At 41.3% G+C, this 19,926-nt stretch overlaps 1 protein-coding gene across 11 annotated transcripts in view; it reads left to right on the top strand.

Moving 5' to 3' along the window:
* The window catches only part of sobpa (sine oculis binding protein homolog (Drosophila) a), a 427,151-nt gene that overhangs the window by 397,165 nt on the left and 10,060 nt on the right, over window positions 1-19,926 (top strand). For 9 of the 11 annotated variants that reach the window (XM_069887499.1, XM_069887498.1, XM_069887502.1 and 6 more), the window contains one exon: window positions 17,796-17,879. Coding sequence is in view for 1 of the 11 variants with exons in the window: in XM_069887496.1 (XP_069743597.1) it covers window positions 17,796-18,019 (224 nt within the window). In the remaining 10 variants the exon portion in view is untranslated. Of the gene's footprint in view, window positions 1-17,795; window positions 19,646-19,926 lie in introns of those variants that run through there. The other 2 variants (XR_011340735.1, XM_069887496.1) reach the window with 2 other exon arrangements.

Genomic DNA, 19,926 nt, shown 5'->3' on the forward strand with positions numbered 1-19,926 from the left:
GAGGATTAAGAGCCAATCACATTGTTGGTATAAACCAAGGAAGGAAAGCAGATTTTATTTCCAAAGAACATTGGTGATATGGGTTTTGCTGTGGTCTTATTACAGAATCCAGCTCTTTGAAATTAAATTCTCCAATTCTAACTCAGCAAATTCTAATATCAATTCTAACTCTTCCAAAAGCAACCACAATGCCACCTTATTGCTTTGGGGACGTGGACATTATTTTGGTATTTGAGCCAGTGTTCCTTTTTTTTCAATTTATGATCATGAAACCAACAAACTTTCAGACCACTTCACTAATAAATTAATAAAGTAGTCTTAATTGGGCATATTCATATGTAGAAATTTGAATGTGGTAAAATGGCCTGAAATGAAGATTAATGTCATCCATTAAAAATTACATTGATGCATTCAGCTCTCTTAGTGACTAAGGATAGCAGAGTAATCCTTTCATATGACCTGAGTAAAGTACAAACGAAGCTGCTGACTAAGATAACTTTATTGCTGAGTTTGACCTATTCTTGTGCTAGACAGTAGATGCATACCTTTGCTGCGCTAGAGATTCTTGTGCTAGACAGTAGATGCATACCTTTGCTGTGCTAGAGCAAGCTAATAACATTATGTGTTGCAGTTTTTGCAAATACCAATTGCAGTTCATCATTATACAAGAAAATGCATAAATCTATAAATCTAAAGTATTACAATGTTATTTGGATTACATTATGAAATTCTAAATACATTAGGTTTACTTAACATGATAAGTGAATGTCATATCATTCTTTTACTGAATTTGTGTTGTCCAATAATTTTAGTAAGGAATTGAGCATTCTTTTCAATGTGCTATTGTCTGGAAGGGTGAAACATTTAATTTGTAGTCACCACTTTGCTTTGAGAGAAGTGAACTGTAAATCACCAGAGCTTTGGTCACCTTTAGCCTTCAGTCTGCTCAAACAAGCAGCTATACTTAATGGGCTGTCAATCTTCAGAGTTGCAGGATAAAGTTTAAATTGTAAATAATCGGCTTCTATCCCACATTGTGCCTTGTCCTTGATGAAACAAATTATTTTGGAGTTCTTTAAACTTGGAGGCTTTTTTTTATGCAGTAGGGATTTTTAACCAGTTAGTTCACAACATCCATACCAAACATCTGCTGCAGTGTTACACCAGGAAATGATGACTGGGTCAGATGAAGATGTTGAGCATGGTCAATGACATGGACCAGCTGGGTCAAATGGCTTGATTCTGTGCAGTATTTTCAATACCCTCTTCTATAATATTAGTACACCTGGTTGTGCAAATAAAATGCAAATGATTTTTGCAAATCAAAATATCAATAACACAACGATTATTCACTTTTTCACTGCCATTCCCACTTCAAATAATCTTTGTCTTTTGACTTTGTCCATCCTTCCATCATTTTTCATGATTTTTTTTCTCTTCAAAAGTCTCCGGGCCCCTGGAGAATGGGCTGCTGACCCTTCGTACCCCTACAATTCCAAAGAGAGCAGGCAATATTCAGAGATTTTTTTTTAAATTGTGCGTTTTTTGACAAAAATGTCCCACTCCGGTTGGACAAATGGTAAGTCGAGCTGCAATATTCCTCCCTGCTAGGAAACATTCTGATTTCATCAGTGAATGGTTCAATCATCCAGCATCCAGTATATTTGTTTAATCCTTTTACAGAAAGCTACTGAAGAATATTTGCCAGTTTCCCTTTGGCCATATGTTCCAATTTTTGTCTTGTAGCTTTAAGTCATCATCCAAGTGACCTTTGACTACCTCAGCAGTCCTTGCAAATTTCCCATTCTGCAAAGGATTGAGAATTGCTCAAAAACCTCAAAAATGGCTTATGATGGCAACGTTACAGGGATTACAACTATGTAATTAGCCCTTTGGACTCCAGCCATTTTTAACCTTTCATAATATATTCCCCAGACTGGGTCCAAGGGTAAACTGCAGTATGAACACCAGTATGAACCAGTTGGTGGTTGGGTATAAAACCAGTCCCAGAAAATAGAGTATATGCACTTGTTGGTGGTCCCTGGAAACAGGGACACGGAGACCAAAGTGTTAAGAATGATTGAGGGCACCATTTTTAAGGTAGAATCTCACTGATATGTAAAAGTTTACAGTTTTGATGCCTTGTGAAAGCATGATTGGGAGGGATGCATTGTATTTTCATGAGAGTGTTTAAAGGATGTAGGGTTTGTAGAGCCATATATTTTAAGTTTAGCAGAAATCATAGGCTTGCATCTTAGAGCCCTTCAATCTATCATGCCTCTCCAGTGCCTTGATTGAGCCATCCATTTATTTGCTGCTCTCTCTTCCAAAGCCCTATATATAATTTTTCTTTGCACGGATACATTCAATTTCCTTTTAACACTTAACTTGAAAACTTCTTCCACATCTATGCAGGCAGATCATAACTTGCCGTCAAGTTCCTTTGCCAATTTACAGAAACCTGTGTCCCTTTGTTCACTATTTCTCTGCTGGTGGAAGTAATGTTTCCTTATCCATTCTCAAATGTCATTATTTTGACCACCTTCGATGAAACACCTTGTCTTCTCCATGAAAATTCATTGAGATTAGTCCATTCTCTACCCAACTGACCCCTTTCATCCCTGAGACTATCTAGAAAACCTGTGCATCATCTCTGAATGAGTGGAAAGTTTATAGATTCGCTGCCTACAGTTGAAAGCAGTCAAAGATTGCAGAGAATTGTTTTTCCTGCCTGGGTATTCATGGCTTTTTGAAATGTTTTTAAAAAGTCACTCAAAAACTCCTTTTGAGCATGGCAACCCAATCCAAGCCCAACATCTCCATGCAATCAATTAATACTGTAATAATTGGTCCGCCAACCACTTTAACAGGACTTCTTTCCTCATGTTGTTGAGTGAAATATACTTATGCTGGAGAAACTCTGCAGGTCATGTAACATCCATACGAAGTAAAGGGTAACCAGCGTTTCGGGCCTGGGCCCTTTTCTCAGGTATATGCATGACCTGCTGAGTTTCTACAGCACATTTAATTTTTAATTTTGACATACAGCATGGTAACAGGCCCTTTTGAACCATGAGCCTGTGCCACCCAATTGACCTACAACCCCGGTAAGTTTTGAAGGGTGGTAGGAAACTGGAGCACCCAGAGGAAACCAACACAGACATAGGAAGAACCCCTTGCAGACAGCACTGGATTAGAACCCCTTGCAGACAGCACTGGATTCGAACCCCGGATGCTGGCTCTGTAACAGCGTTCTGTTAACCGCTACACTAATCGTGTATTGCATTCTTCCCTCATATTTCCATTCAGTACTGAGAATACTCAAAGGAGTGGTTCCCCTCACAGACAGCATATTTGAAGGGGAAAGGAGTGCAGGGTAAATTAGAAACATAGAAGATAGGAGCAGGAGTAGGTCATTCGACCCTTCGAGCCTGCTCCGCCATTCAACAAGATCATGGCTGATCTTAAAGTTCAGTACCCCGTCCCCGCCTTCTCTCCGTAACCTTTAATACTCTTATACTGAAGAAATAAATCTAATTCCCTCTTAAATAGATTTAATGAACCTGCCTCCACTGCCCTCTGTGGCAATGAATTCCACAGATTCACCACCCTCTGGGTAAAGAAATTCCTCCTCATCTCGGTCCTAAATGGTTTGCCTATTATCCTCAAACCATGGCCCCGGGTTCTGGATTTTCCCATCGTTGGAAACATCCCATCTGCATCCATTCTGTCCAGTCCTGCCAGAATTTTATATGGCTCTATGAGATCCCCTCTCAATCTTCTAAACTCCAGCGAGTACAATCCCAATTTGCGCAATCTTTCCTCATAAGTCATTCCTGCCATTCCAGGTATCAGCCTGGTGAATCGCCTCTGCACGCCCTCCATTGCAAGAACATCCTTCCTTAGATAAGGTGACCAAAACTGCACACAATACTCCAGGTGGGGTCTCACCAAGGGCCTGTACAGCTGCAGTAAGGTATCCTTGTTCCTATACTCAAACCCTCTTGATATGACGGCCAACATACCATTTGCCTTTTAATTAGATAATCCCAAAACAGAAGATTGGAGCTAAATGGCTGCTTCCTGTGCTTTCTTGATTGTCAAGGCAAGAATTGAATTGTAGTTGTGTAAACTGCTTTCTTTCATGATCCATTAAATAAAGAATTGCATGGAGAGTTCACATAAAAAATGGCTTGAGTTTCCATTCCTCAACATCCCCTTAACTTCCTGACCCTGCACCTCTCCCCATCACAGCCACCACATGCCTAGCATCTGACTCAACTACACACTATCACAGTAAGTTGCAGGTTTAAGGTCCTTTGTAGTTGTATGTGAAACATTATCAACAGTTGTGGCTTTTCAATTTCCACTTACTGAATGTGACTTCTAACTATTGTTAGCTAGTATTTCACTGTTTATCGAGTAGCTTTATGGCTGAGTTAAGTTCAGTTTAACCCCAAGCTTAGATTGTATGTGAACCAACCAAAGCATCCTACAGCATGGAATTGGGTGTTTTGTTTCAACTGGTGGCCCATACGAGGTTCTCCTACCATACTCTATTCCACATCAACCTTCCATCTTTCTATTCCTTGAACCCTTGCATATTTACGAAACCAGATCATTAATGCATCTAAACTCTTCACGTCAAATACTCCATGAAATTGTAGGCTGTACCTTATAACTGTTCCATGGGTAATGAGATTTCCCTTGCATTCCTATTAAACTTACTAGTGATTATTAATATTTATATCCCTTGGTATTTGATTTCCCCAAACATATCTTTGCTACATTTGTCAAACACCATTAAAAAGACAACTTGTACAAAGTTTTCTCTTGTCAGTCTGAATTCAGCCTCCAAATTTTTTTTCCTCCTTTTTTAGGGTCTCTATACCTTTTTGTAATGTGAAGACCAGAGTTGTGTATTGTGAATTCAGTGCTGTGGGTCCACCACATCTGGCCTACTCAACAAGTCATAAGCAATGGAACAAGACTGCCCAGTATTCCACAGAAATAGTATAGTTGCTCCAAACACTCAATTTATTTCCAGTTGCTTAAGGAGTTTTGACATTTCCTATGGAAGAAAATACATTACCAGCTGTCTGTCAAATCTGCATTGCAAACAACAGAACCAAAGTGCAAAAACATTTGTGGCACTTATATTTTCTATACAAAGAATTCATTTGAATGACTGCTCATAATGAGAATCTTAAACAGATGTTTAAAATCGATTTCACTTCCTTCTTCATCCTAGTCTTAAAAAAAATCTTAAATATTCTTATTTCTCTGGTTCAGTGAATGTATTTATTTGTCACACATTACTTGTCCCAACATTACTTTCCATTCCAAATAACACCTTGGCATTTTGGGTTACACATTCTAGGAATGGTATTCAATATCTTTCCTAGAATGTGATACCCAAAATTACACACTGTGCTTTAATTGTTCTGCACTAAATTACCTTTGTTGACTGTTATTCTCAATACAGGTTATAAAACCCAAAATTATGATTTTTTTTTTGTAAGCTATGTCTGCATATTTCAGTTTCTATCATTCTTTGCTTTTTCTCACAAGCTAACATATCCCTGCCCTAACCATGCACAATTCTATTTGTTGCCCTTTCACTTCGGAGTCTGCCTTCCTTTCACTTCGGAGTCTGCCTTCCTTTCACTTCGGAGTCTGCCTTCCTTTCACTTCGGAGTCTGCCTTCCTTTCACTTCGGAGTCTGCCTTCCTTTCACTTCGGAGTCTGCCTTCCTTTCACTTTGGAGTCTGCCTTCCTTTCACTTCGGAGTCTGCCTTCCTTTCACTTCGGAGTCTGCCTTCCTTTCACTTCGGAGTCTGCCTTCCTTTCACTTCGGAGTCTGCCTTCCTTTCACTTCTGAATCTACCTTCCTTTATTCCTTTACTATCCTCGTTAATGTTAATCTGTTTTTAGATTGTATCCCAGGCTTCTTCCACATCATCTCTTTCTGCCCATTTCTGAATGCTAACAATTACCTAAAATTAAATGCACCTGATGAGTTAACATCTTATTGGCATGACAATTTATTGGCAAATCTGTGCACAAATTGATGTCAGCCTCAATAAAAGGTCCTGACCCAAAACCCACTACCTATGAAATTGTATGTGCGCTTGATGGACCTTAAGAAGCAGAGAGACCCAGGGTTCCATGTTTATAGTAAAGACACAAAAATGCTAGAGGAATTCAGCAGGTTTTGCAGTGTCCATACAGGTAAAGATGCTGTGTATGACTGGCGCTTAAAGCCTGAGCCCTTCCTCATTCACACACCTTGAGGAAGGGCTCAGGCCTGAAATGTCAGTCATATATCTTTACCTCCTATGGAAGGGTGCAGGATCTGCTGAGTTCCATCATCATTTCTGTACTTTTACTACAACCACAGCGTCTGTAGACTTCCGAGTTTCATTCCATGTTTATAGTTCACTGGTTCGACCGCACTATAGGAAGGATGTGATTGTACTGGAGAAAGTGAAGAGCAGATTAGTCTAGGTGGGTAAAGGTTCAGGATGGCCATAGTGGGTCGAAGGGCAAATTTCTGTGCTGTAGGACTCTGAATTTTGGTGGGTTCTATTGGTGCAGCATCCCCTATATCAATCTGATTTTATCTCTGACTGTTAACTCACGGGCTTAGGACTAAGAGGCAAGAGTGATAAATATAACTCAAGCATGACACTACTTGCCATTCCATAGCAAAGTGCAGCTAACAAGTATCATCATTTTTAGATTTGCTTGTGTGTTCTAAGCCTATGGCCGAATGTGGTTTTGTGCTTCACTCAGGGACAGACGTTATATTCCAGTGACGACGTGACCAAACATATTATGAGCTTTAAATGGGATGCTAAACATGATTTAAACATAACCCAAATAGTGATATACATGAACAGCTAATGCATAGATCTATCTTCTAGTAGCTGCTCTCCTCTAAGCAGAGCAAGACAGGCCAATACATTAAACCTACATGTCAGTCTATTCATACAATTTTTATTAACGACATTTCAAAAATTGCAGAAGACCACTTTTATCCACATTTTTGGGACGTTCCCCTAAGGTAGGAGTAACCCTTCAGAACTTTCTGTAGAAGGAGTGCCCACATGGCTGTTAGGAAATGAATTCCAGCATTTAGCCCCAGTAATAATAAATAGCAATATTTCAGTCAAGCTGGCGTGTTGCTGTCCTTGTACATTTAGGTGGTCGAGGTTTAAAGTGCTTTTCAAATCTTGTTGAATTGATGCTTAGCTTTTTGAGAAATATGGATATTGTCTGGTAACCACTAACCATGGCATCCATTGTTTGTTGGTAGTGGAGAGAGTGACTGATTAGGGTGTTAGTTGGGGGAGTAATCAAGTGGGTTAGCTTTCTCCTGCATGGTGTCGAGCTACTCAAATGTAAGATTCAGGCACACGAGGAGTATTCCATCACAATCTAAATTGGATCTTGAATATAATGAGAGTCATAAAGTGATTTGGTCTTGGGTCATTTCTTCTAATTGTGGTATTTATTGGCTCATCCAATTAAGTTTCTGGTAAATGATAACTCCAGAATGTTTTGATTGTAATATATTGTATGTATTGTTGAATAGTGAGGAGGTAATTGACTACTACTTCTGACATGAAATTATAATTGTCCATGTTCTTATGGCTTGCCTCTGTGTACCCTCGTATAGTCCTCGCAGATGTTAATGTTGTTTATAGCATGTTGCAGATGTTACATTTTGCGTTTATCCTGATGGTATTTAAAATGCAGCTGATTGGGTATGAGTTTCCTGTCGACCCTCATTTGGAATCTTAGAAGAATAATTCTTCCTGTGAGCCAAAGAACATGAGGGAAGTGACTTCTTATATCCAGCAGCTAAAGTCCAACAGTACTAATCAGTGATGTACATAGTTCAGTGCTTTGATCTGAAGATGGTCATGGGCAACCCTGGTTTGCTAATTAAATGGATATTTGTTCATAAAGAGGCACAGCATTGGTTTTCAGTGAATTTTGAAATCCAAAATGGCACTGAAGTGCAGTGACTTCTTTCCAATGTCCGGACACCATCCAAAACTAAGCGTTTCACAATATATTGGTACACATGACAATAAACAATGCATCTAAAATTATTGTCACCACCTCACACCTTTTTTACCTCATTATTTCCACAAATATACTCAGGGGAAATACTGGGCCCATTGGAAATCACTTCCACCAATTTGTGAGGAAGCAGGTTCCACAGACCGAACAACTAGGAGAGAATTTGCCTTCAATAACTGGGTCAAACACAACGTTAATGGAGGATCATTCGCCATAAAATGCTTTGGAAGGTCAAAAAGTAACAACCAAGACCAAAATGAGTGAATCCTCCAACAAATGTGGTAAATCACACCCCTCTATAATTAATTAACCAATTTTACATAGCAGTGTAATGGTTGGACATTATTTATCCACTCACGCACTGACTCAGATTTGGTGGTAGACAAGTGGATCCGAGCAGTTCCACTTGTTCATTGTACCTGCTCTTGTCCATCCATTTTGTGGAGTTTTGCACTGGAAGTTATGGTGTTTATAAAAATGATTCAGCGCAGTCCTTCCTCTTCGGGTGTCTGTATTCTGGAATTTCCCACTGTAACAATTACATGTATAACCACCACATTTTACCAAGTTCCAGGATAGATAGTGGACAACTGTCTTCGTAGATTTAAAATGATAAATGTTGTAAATTTTCAGTGGTCAGGTGGCAATGCTGGGGTGATGAAATTCAGAGAGAAGATTATATATTGGTACCACTTCATCATTCAAGGGTAGATCATACAGTACCTATGTCATTTGAAGTTTTATTAGGGAGGAAGTGACCAATCATGATGGCAAAGTTCAAATAAAGAAATAGGTTAGTACAAACATTAGAGGCACTGAGATTAATGCAATAAAATATCCATAATGGGATTAACAGTTGACAATAAAATTGAGGAATTGTTTATTGTCATGCGCACCAAGATACAGTGAAAAGCCTTGTTTTGCATGCTATCTGGGTAAGTCAACTCGTACAATGGGCAGAGCGATTATAAACAACGGCAGTAATATTACATTGTTGAATGGTTCAGAGCTTAGAGCAAAGTACAAGAACATGGTGCAAGGTTTTGAGAAAGTACAGTTAAAAATAGTTTGAGTTTCATTTAACTGATTAAAAACAGCAGGAAATAGGGAATGATCCACATTAAAGATGGATATCTCAGTACTTGACAATTTTAATGTCTATTGCATGCTACCCTGAACTTTAAGAATTCTTTTATCCGCTCCCTAGTATTGATGGCGAATGTAGATTTGTGTCAATAGTATTACCATACCAATGCTTGTACAGAGGAATCTTGTTCTATATGGCATAGCTATGGCCTCATATATCAGTATAGCCTTGGATTCAGTTGTTCATAATATGACGCTGCATCTCCAAAGAAAGAAAGTGTTGTACTTTGTAATATCTTTTTCGAAGTACCAAAATGTTCATGGGTACTAGTTACTACAAGTGTACAGCCATATTTTAATGAAGTAGGAAACATGCTGATAAAGGGCAATCAGATAAATGATCTTTAGTGCTGTTGTTTGTTTGTTCAAATGTTATTCAGAATATTGGAAGATCATGGTTTGAATACCATTACATAATCTTTAATTTGGATTTAATTTAAGAAAATAAAAAGAAGCATGACTGATTTGATCCCATGGATCTACTCTGCCACTCATAAGGCCATGAATTATCTTTTTACGTTAATGCTACTAAATCCCATATTCCTTGATTCTCTTACTCTATGAAAAATCTATATCTGCCTTTAATTTATGCACAGCCCTCTTGTGCAATGAATTTCAAAATTTCAGTGCCCTTTGGGTGAAGAACTTCCTCTTGCAGCCCTTCGATTTGAAATAATGACCTTGGTCGAGAAAACACAGCCAGGGAAAAGATCCATTCCACATATTAATCCCCTTCTAAATTTTGTCCTATTACCTATCATTTTTCTAAACTCAAAGGTTGAGACCCAATCTGCTTATGTGACAAACCTTCCACCCCAGGAATCGATGGAGCGAATTTTTCACTGCAGTCCATTTTTCACTGCAAGTATCACCTTTTGTGGGGAAGGAGACCAGACCCATGTTTAGTTATGTATAGTTGGAATTAGATGTCTCTTAGCACACAGCCTCCTTTGTCCTGCAGATTAATATACCATTTTCCTCCCTAATTTCTTGCTGTTCCTATTTATTAATTTTCAGTGAATTATGTACATGGACATTATTGAACAGCTTCACCTTTAAATCTCTCAATATTGTGCCATTCCATTTTTTTTAACCAAAGCAGATAACATTGAATTTTTCTACATTGTATTTTATTTACTCATCATACTTGTTCATTTTTTATTATCAAATTACCATTTGATTTGCTCCTCAATGGTATTTCTTACCTTTTTTATATGCAGTAATTTGGGGGTATTATTTGAAATAATAGGCTCAAAACGGACATGGCAGTTCACACTTTGTGACTTAGTCACAGGGCTGCATTTAATCAATTGGCAGGAGTTTAATAAATACTGAAATTATTCCCATTTACAACCCACTCTGAAACAAAAGACTTATTTTATCTGAAAAATACTGCCGATCCATCATGCATTATAAATAATACCAGATGCCTAACAGGGAATCATGCCAGTAATCCGATCAAGGAGGTTGAGATGACAAACGTTAAGCACGCAAGCTTTATGATGTCATATGAACCCTTTGGTTGCATTATTGATTTCTAAAATATTGGGAGGCACCCAGTCTATTCCTCGTGATAGCTCGGTGTATTCCTGACTGTTTGCAAAGATGTCAAGCACAATTCACATTCATCCTAAATTCTTCATAATCACCAAAGTTCTGTACAAGATACAAAGATAGAAATGCAAAATAAATACGCTGGAAATTAAAATAAAAATAGAAAATGTTGGGGACACCAAACAAAGGGAGCTTTTACCTGAAACACTAACTTGGCTTCTTTCCATGAATGTTGTAAGATCTGATCCGTGTTTTCAGCATATTCTGTTTGTAGTTCTAAGCCAAATGTCACAGCAGTTCCTCAATATATAGTAACTTATTTTGCAGTTAAGGTAAGTGTCAATTCTTAAGTTTCTGATAGCTGTTTCTTTATGTATGCAAATATTAGATACTTTCTATGCAGAAAGATCTGGAGGGAGTAAAAATATCAATACTCTGTCCATGGAGGAATGCACTTGGAGGAATAGAAAAAAGAATGTCAGTTTTTTTTTTAAATTCTTTCCTTGTTTATTTCAATCAAAATATTTGCAGTTGTGTACCTTAAATCAATATGAGGGAATAATATATAGACGAGACTTTGTCTTTGTATTGTGCAGTATTTCCCAAAACATGATATGTTCAGTGTACTTTTCAAAAAGAGTTACTATTGTAACTTAGGCAAACATTCTGGCATTGTGCACAGGAAGATCCTAGATGTCTACTTGTTTGTCTTTTAATGTCAGAGTTGCATTTAAGCAATTCTTGGCCGATCGGGACAAAGCTGAGTCATAGAAAATCCTACACCCACTCATTTTCCCTTTAACCTATCTTTTTCCATGTATTGCTACCTACACTGGGACCAAGTTACATGTCTTTAGGTGTGGGAGGAAACTGGAGACTCAGAGGAAACCTATACAACTACAAGGAGAACTTGCAAACTCTGCAAAAGTCAGGATCAAATCTGGATCACTGGAACTGTGAACTCTTTGCTGTGCCACTAAGTCACCCTTCAATTATACAAACACGCACTTTTGGCACTAAATTATGTTGGCAAGTCTCTGGAATGTTGTTTCAGCCACATTTTTGTGCTCTAAAGATTGAAGAGCTCCCTCTAAATTTATATAGGAAACATGGAAGAGGAAGGACCCTGGCTAGTCATGGGATAGAGCAAATGGTTCCTAATGTGAATAATCACATCAACTTTGGATGGAAGTTGTGCCATGATATGAAGAAAAAAAGAGTCAGAATACTGGAAATGCAGATCGAGCAGTAGCTGTGAAGAGGGAACCATTCAACATTTTACCTGGATGATCCTTCATCAAAATTAGGAATAGCTGGAAATTCAACAGTTCCAAAGAGAGTGGAGAGCTTTCAACAGGAGAAACAAGGACAAAGAAATTTGCAAATACTGAGCCTGTTTTTCATACATGAAATGGGTACCCATGATCTAGTTTGATTGGCAAATGTCCCAGTCCATTTCATGCCACAAGTAAGCTCTGAAAATACACCATTACAACATAAGACAATCCCATTCACCCAAGAGGTTCCTCTATGAAATTAATGTACCCCAGTGAACAGTTTGCCACACTCCCTCAGCAGTTCATGGTACATTTGGTCAATGGCAATCCTGCAGGATGCTCTCCATGGTTCATGCCCTCTCTCCACCCCCAGCAAATTTGTTCCTAGTTTGTCCTGTGTCCATCGGGTAATTTCTGACCTTTAGTTCATTTCTCTGCTATTTCCATCAATTCTACCTTCTGTACTGGAACTGTACCATCTTTGGGAATGGTTTAATTCATGGTCAACTGGGTATGTTTTCATTTGGGGCTGGAGTAGGATTGCAAGCAAATAAAATGATGGAACAGAGGTAGAATTGGTGGCAGATTGGAGCAATATGCAGGAGGGCATTGCCAAATGTGGGGCTTTTGAAAATACTTTGCAGACTTGGCTTCACTCAGGAAGAATACATGACCACCTCTCAGAAACAAGAATGTAATGACTCTTGATCACAAGCAACTAATTTCACAGGTGTTTTCTGTATTGTCAGGCCCTTCCTTTTGAACACCATCGCATTTATGGCCTGTGATGACTCACCACGCACTGAGGTTTCAGATATTTTGTTGGAGCACATACATGACATCACATACAACCCTAAGATTCTTTTTCCTGTGCATGAGGCAAAATGACCATTTATGCAGTGCAAAAAAAAACAGACTCAACGTGCACATGTAAAGAAATAAATAAATGTAAACAAACTGAAGTCTGATTGAGTTTGTTGTTGAGGAGTCTGATGGTGGAGGGGTAGGAGCTGTTCCTGAAACTGGTACTGTGAGTCTTGTGGCACCTGTACCTCTTTCCTGATGGTAGCAGTAAGAACAGAGCATGGGCTGGGTGGTGTGGATCCTTGATGATTGCTGCTGCTCTCCGACGGCAGTGTTCCCTGTAGATGTTCTCGATGGTGGGGAGGATTTTACCTGTGATGTCCTAGGCTGTGTCCATTACCTTTTGCAGGGCTTTACACTCAGAGGTATTGGTGTATTGGTGACCCTATACCAGAACGTGATGCAGCTGGTCAGCACACTTTCCACAAATTTGCTAGGGTTTCTGGTGTCATACCAAACGTCCACAAACTCCTGAGGAAGTAGAGGTGCTGACGTACTTTCTTCACAAGTCCATTAGTGTGTTGGGTCCAGGAAAGATCCACCGAGATACTAACTCCCAAGAACTTAATTTGCTCACCCTCTCCACCTCTGATCCCCCAAATTTCATAAACCTCTGGTTTTCCCTTCCTGAAGTCAATAATAAGCTCCTTGGTTTTGGTGACATTGCGTGCAAGGTTATTTTTGGTGCTCCATTCAGCCAAGTTTTCAATCTCCCTCCTGTATACTGACTCATCACCCCTTTTTATACAACCCATTACCAAAGTATCGTCAGTGAATTTGTAGGTGGCGGTGTTAAACCGAGCCACACAGTCATAGGTGTAAAGTGAGTTGAATAGGGGGCTAAGAACACAGCCCTGTGATATTCCAGTGCTGTTGGAGATTGTGATGGAGATATTCTTACCAATCCTCACTGATCATGGTCTGGAGGTGAGGAAATCAGGATCCAATTACACAGTGGGGTGTTGAGTCCCAGGTCTTGGGAGTTTGCTGATCAATTTTGAGGGGATGATGGTGTTAAATGCCAAACTGTAGCCGATAAAGAGCATCCTGATGTCTAGGTGTTCAAAGGCTTTGTGTTGAGCCAATAGCCTGTTGTTATTGTAGGCCATTCATATGTTGCTAACAGATTTTCGCATTGTAGTTTTGAAGATTAAAATGATAGATGAGCAAACGGGTGGAAGGTCGTTCACTAAAAGCATTGCTTTTATATGTGAGAGGTCCAGCATGCTGTATGGGAAATTGCAGGTTACCGGACCCCATTCTTTAATCATCTGTGTGATACTTGTCGCCCCTACTCCACTGACTTGAACTTCAATCACTGCGGTTCAGTAAAGATTTCCCCAGAGGACAGGGGAGCTATGGAACATACTGTTAATTTTGAGATGGTTATTGTCTTACAAAGCATCTGCTTATATATTTTGTGTGATATGTTTTTTCCTACTTCATTGAGTTCCTCAATAAATTTACAATCAACAAATTTACAAATTCTTTAAAACAAACACACTTTAAATTGGATTACATATGTGCTGAGATTATGAACTGAACGTAAAGCACACTAGTCTCTGTGAAAGATCCTGGAAGAGATGCATATTAAAGAATTTTACCCAATTGCATTTGGAGTCAGTGAGTGTTTATGAAGCACTTTCCCTCTATTTTATTGGATACAGTCCAAGATTGGGATGCTCACTCACAGTCTAAGGAGACTGATAGTTTGTATTAGAATCGTTCTGTGCAGCTCAAACTGTCAAGGTAAAAATTGCTTCAAAAACCAGACACTAGAGACAGAAAAGGGAATAAAGACCAAAAAAGTTCTGTAAAATTATAAAAGAGGATCAATTCCTTGAGCTTATGATGACCTTCAATGAGGCAATGTTGGGGGCGGGGGGAGGGGAACAGAGAACAGAGCAAATTAAAGTGACGAGCAATGAGAATAATAGGAATGAGCATGCCCACTCTCCAGCCTTTCCCACTGCAACCCAAAATGCTTATTTTCTCAGATTTTCAGTTTTTATGAAGGGACCTTGTCCTAAAAAATTATTTATCTCCTATGGATGCAATACACAAAAGTGCTGGAGAAACTCAGCAGGTTTATCAGAAGTAAAAGGTAACCAACAGCCACAATGTGAACATAAAGCAGGCAGATGCCTGTATAAAAAGATGGACGGAGGGGGAGGAGGAGAGAAGGGAGGAAGTGGCAGGTGGGAAGAGTACAGGCTAACAGGCAAGAGGCCATTCATGCCCTGCCTCCTGTAAGGATTATATTCCTTTCAATCCTTCCACCTTCATCACATCTGTTCCCAGGAGGTTCACCATTACAGAACATCTGAGTGGTACTCCTTCTTCAAAAATGTTGCTCCCTCCCCCCCCCCCCCCCATTGCTGGCATCAACTCAGCCCATACCTGCATCTCTTCTATATCCCGCACATCTGCCCTGGCTACTTCCACGCCAACGTGCAACAAGGATAGGATTCCCCTTGTCCTCACTTTCCATCCCACCAACCTCTGCAACCAACATATTGTCCTCTGCAATTTCCACCACCTACAACATGATCCAACCACCATACATATCTTCCCCTCTCTGCTTTCTGCAGGGACTGCTCCCTCCAGGATTCCCTTGACCACTTATCCCTTCCCACTAATTGCCCCTCGATACTTAACCCTGTGAGCACAAGAAATCCTAAAGTTACACCATTTGGGCCCCTCTCCAACCAGATGGAATTAATATCAACTTCAGTTTCCAGCTCCCCACCCCTTTTCTCGCCATTCAGAGAGCTACTCCTTCCCCTATCACCTCAGCTTTTATCTTTTACCCTCCTACCCATACCCACCTGTACTCTTCCCCCCACCAATTCCTCCTCTCCTCCCCCCCCACCCCCCACTTTTTATTTGGGCGCCTCCCTGCTTTTTGCTTAAACATTGGTTGCCTTTTATTTCTTAAAGATGCTTCGTGACCTGCTGAGTTTCTCCAGCACCTTTGTGTTTTTCCTCTACAATCACAGCATCTGCACAATTTCCTGTTTAACTTCTCTCCAGTGGATGTTGTTGGATTTGCTGACATTTTCTGTCTTTGTTACTTTTACCGATTTTTGGCAGAGTGAATGTTGGGACTCCTGGTAATTGTGCAGGACAAGTGAGCTGGAGGTTAGATAAAGGCACAGTGCAGTAAACAATTGGTTCCAATAAATCTGGAAATTGTAAAACTGGAAAACTTTCCCAAAAAAGATGCTGAATTATTTTATTACAAATTGTAAGATCAACTTTATAGCTTAAGGAACATTCAGCTTCTATTCTGCCTCGGCCTAGCTGTGGTGCCAATCCCATCTTGCAGGTTATCTCATGACCCCAGGGAGGGTTAATGAATACTGGTGTTAATCTTGTCCCAAGATCAAAAAAAAGAAAGGTAAGGCATTAATATATTGTGGCGTGTTGAATATTTTTAAAGCTAGCTTTGGAAAACTGCAGTTGCTTTACACTTGATTCTTTCAATTCACTATCTTTATATCTGTTGAAATATTTGCATGTTCTATTGTAAAATATTTTTTCTTCAGTTTCTGATGGTGAGTATTGTAAAGTAGGATTTGAAGCATGCAGGGATCTTCAACTTGAAATGTTCAAACTTCTATCTTCTATTGTTAGAAATAGATCTTGTTTCAAATTTAGCAGTTCCTCTTTAGACTTTATGAGAGCTTTCTTCTAAAATGGCTGTGCACTTGTGGGGTGGGGGTTCCTTTGTGACCCCAACAGAGTCTCTCTATTGCAGTGTATGTGGCCACAGTTTACAATGATCAGTCTGCTGCTGTGTGGACCACTGAACTCTGATACTTATTTGCCTAGTGTCACTTCGTAGCATGAGAAAAAAGGAATAGACAATTTGACCCCTGCACCCATGCCCATCTCTGAGATCATGGCTAATCTTTTACCTCTCCCTCGCTTTCCTGCACTAAAAACAAATCCCAGAATTCCTATTCAGCCAACACAAATTCTAGAACCTCCTTGGGTGTAGGATTGCAAAGATTCACAGGCCTATTATTTGAAACTGTTATTCCTGGTTCTGGAGACTCTAGCTAAGGGAAGGTCCTTTCCTCTATCTACCCGAGCAAGCCCAATAATAATGTTGTGTTCCAATGAATTGGCACCTCATTCTTCTCAAGATGTGGTGGGGCCCCATCGATTAATCTGTCACCAACTCGCCAAAAACAGGGGATCAGTGAGTGTTTCCTTAACTGGAGACACTAGAGGTCTGCACACTATTTTAATTTTAGTTTGCAGGGCCCTAAATAATTGCACCAAGAGGGGTATTGAAATCTGTCCCTCTTCAGAAAGGACAATGTCTCATTTGCCCAGTCCCTGCGTGTCAACTTTCCCTGATTTGTGTACATGCGCGAACAGCAACACGTTGACCTTCTCAAAAATACACTTAGTAATTTTTTTTTCGCCATTAAAAGTTCAGATTCAAACCTGAATTGCCAGAATGTGTTGAAGAAATGTTTTTTTCAACGTTATGGTACGATATTGTACTGAAAACAACCCGACGCACCTCCGTCCAACTGTTTGCTCTAATGTGCCAAGGCCATCAACCTCACTACAAATACTGAGCAAGCATGTCCTGCTGTTACCTGTTGGAGCTTCCAACCATCCCCCCCCCCCCCCCCCCAATTCGCCTCTACTTAAAGTGCCGCCTTCTAACTATTCAAAATCACGGTGCGGGTCAACGGAGACGAGGGGTTGCTTTCACTGTTTTGGGGGGTGGGGGGCTTGGTCACGGTTGGTCTGTGCGACCCCCGTGCCCCGGAGCTGCGGGACAGGACGAGAGCTGAGAGAAGAGCCCGGGATGATTTACCCACGGTTTTGTTCTCGTTGCAGGGATCCCGGTTGACAATCCGCTGAGCAGCCTGGAGAGATGGAGCAGTGCAGTCAACTTCCCCTCCACCAAATCGCCGACGGCCGGCGGCTCTCCGGACCGGCCCGGCTCCGGACACGCCATATCCCATCGGAAGCGGCACTACTTCCAATGTTCGGAGTTGAAAGAGACGGCGTGGAACAATGCGGTGCAGGAACAAGCAGAGTCCGGCCTCTCCTCTCTCTAGATGGTCTGCAGAGATATGCCCAGCCATCAGTACAAGCGGGCGGCATTCCCTCCTCCTTCCCCGTGACTCTACCCTAAAGTGATCACTTTTGGGGCTCGTTTAATTTTGTGTTTCTTCCCTCGTGTACGTGCACGGATACAAGGACCAACGGGAGGTATTTGCTTTTCTTTAAGGAGTTCCCCACCCCCCTCCCTTCCCGGCCGCAGCGATGGACAAGATCTGGATGGTGAGCTGGTCAAGAGGCCGACTTGAGCTGCTAGTCTTAACCCAACAGCGGCGGCGCCCATGCCCAGGGAGGGCAGGACTGTTCCTTGAACGAGGGAAGCAAAGCAGTTGAATGATGGTCGTCTCAGTGAGGTACAAATGTTGAAGCCCCTTCCTTGTGAACTGCTGCTGCCACGGCTCTTGGGGGTTTTTTGGGGAATGGAAAGCCGCGTTTTCCAGTGTTGTGTACTTTAATCGACCACGGTTTTTATTAGGACTGATATGGGAAACAGTGCTTCTTCGTGTATTTTGTACTGTGGCTTTTCACACGTCATGTTTGCCGAGGGAATCTGAACGGTTGTTCAGAACCCGACCATTGCAATGTTCAGAGCCTCTCCGTCATTCTCTCCGTTCTCCCTTCCTCCCCCTCTCCCGCTACCCCTCACCCCCTCCCCATCACCCACGTCCTTTCCCCCCCTTCAATCCCCCCGTTCCCTTTCACCCTCCGCTCCCAGTTCTCCCCTTCACCCTTCCTCTCCCTCCCTTCCTTTTCCCCTCTTCGTCTCCCCACCCTTCCTCCTCCCCCACCCACCCACCCTTCTTCCTTCCCCCCCTTACGTAACCCCTACTTTTTCCCTTCCCCTCTGTCCCTCCTTCATCTCCATCCCAACCCCTCCTCTCCCCCACCCTATACCCTCTTCACCTCCCCCGCTACCACTTCATTCCTCCCCCTCCCCTTTCGTCTCCCCTCCTTGCCCCCTCCCCTCCTCTCCCTCTTTCCCCCTTCCCCCTCTTTTCATCCCCTTCTCCCTCTTCTCTCACCCTTTCTTCCCCGGTCCCCTCTTCCCTCCTTTCTCCCCACCCAGGCAGCACTGACGGAGCGAGTGTTCAAAAAGGCCAAGAAATCTCGAAGGAAGCAAATTCTCGGAGACGTTCGTGTTAGGCCATTTGATACAGTGGTGACATTTCAAACGCTGGTGTTTTTTTATTATTCAGTACTGGAGGAAGTCGGTGAGACAGACTCGACCACCCCCACGCACGGTTCTTTCACATGAATAGTTGACACGGACGAAAATTAACCAATGACACAGCACGAAAATTGAGAGAGGGGCTGGTGTTTTATTTTAATTTCCCAGTTTTAAAGAGAAATGTGCAATTGAATCCGCGGATGCTGGGTGGATAAACAGGGTAGGATATTCTTGTCTGCACTGTCCGTGATGGTTCGAGCCGAGAGTGGACAGTGCGTCCCATACAGCCTGCTACCAGTGCCCTTGAAGGAGACCGGCTGTGTATATTTCGGGAATCTCGTTTTGCATGGTGGTTTACGTTGTGCAATCAGCATTTTGTTTCGATGTTTTGTGTATTTTTTTTTAAAAAGTCCGATAAATATGATACCATATCAATGTGCATTTTTTGTTTAATTGTGGCAAGCGGCGACACTCCTTCCCTCGCTGGTTGACGTGAACTATTAATAGTGGAGGGCGGACACAGGGAGAGGCCGTCTGGACCCACCTCCTGCACAAACTTTGGAGAGCAGCGCAGCGCGTTGCAACCAGCGCGTCGGAGTAAATACTGATCCTCACAAGGACCTTTTTGGACGCGGATGTTTGTTTTTCCCTTTTGTCTTTGATTCTAATTGTTATGTATTTTTTCCCTCTCTCTCACACGCAGCGTTAATCATCAGGTGCGTTTTACTCTTGCTT

Source organism: Narcine bancroftii, chromosome 6, assembly GCF_036971445.1.
Source record: "Narcine bancroftii isolate sNarBan1 chromosome 6, sNarBan1.hap1, whole genome shotgun sequence".
Taxonomy (NCBI): Eukaryota; Metazoa; Chordata; class Chondrichthyes; order Torpediniformes; family Narcinidae; genus Narcine; species Narcine bancroftii.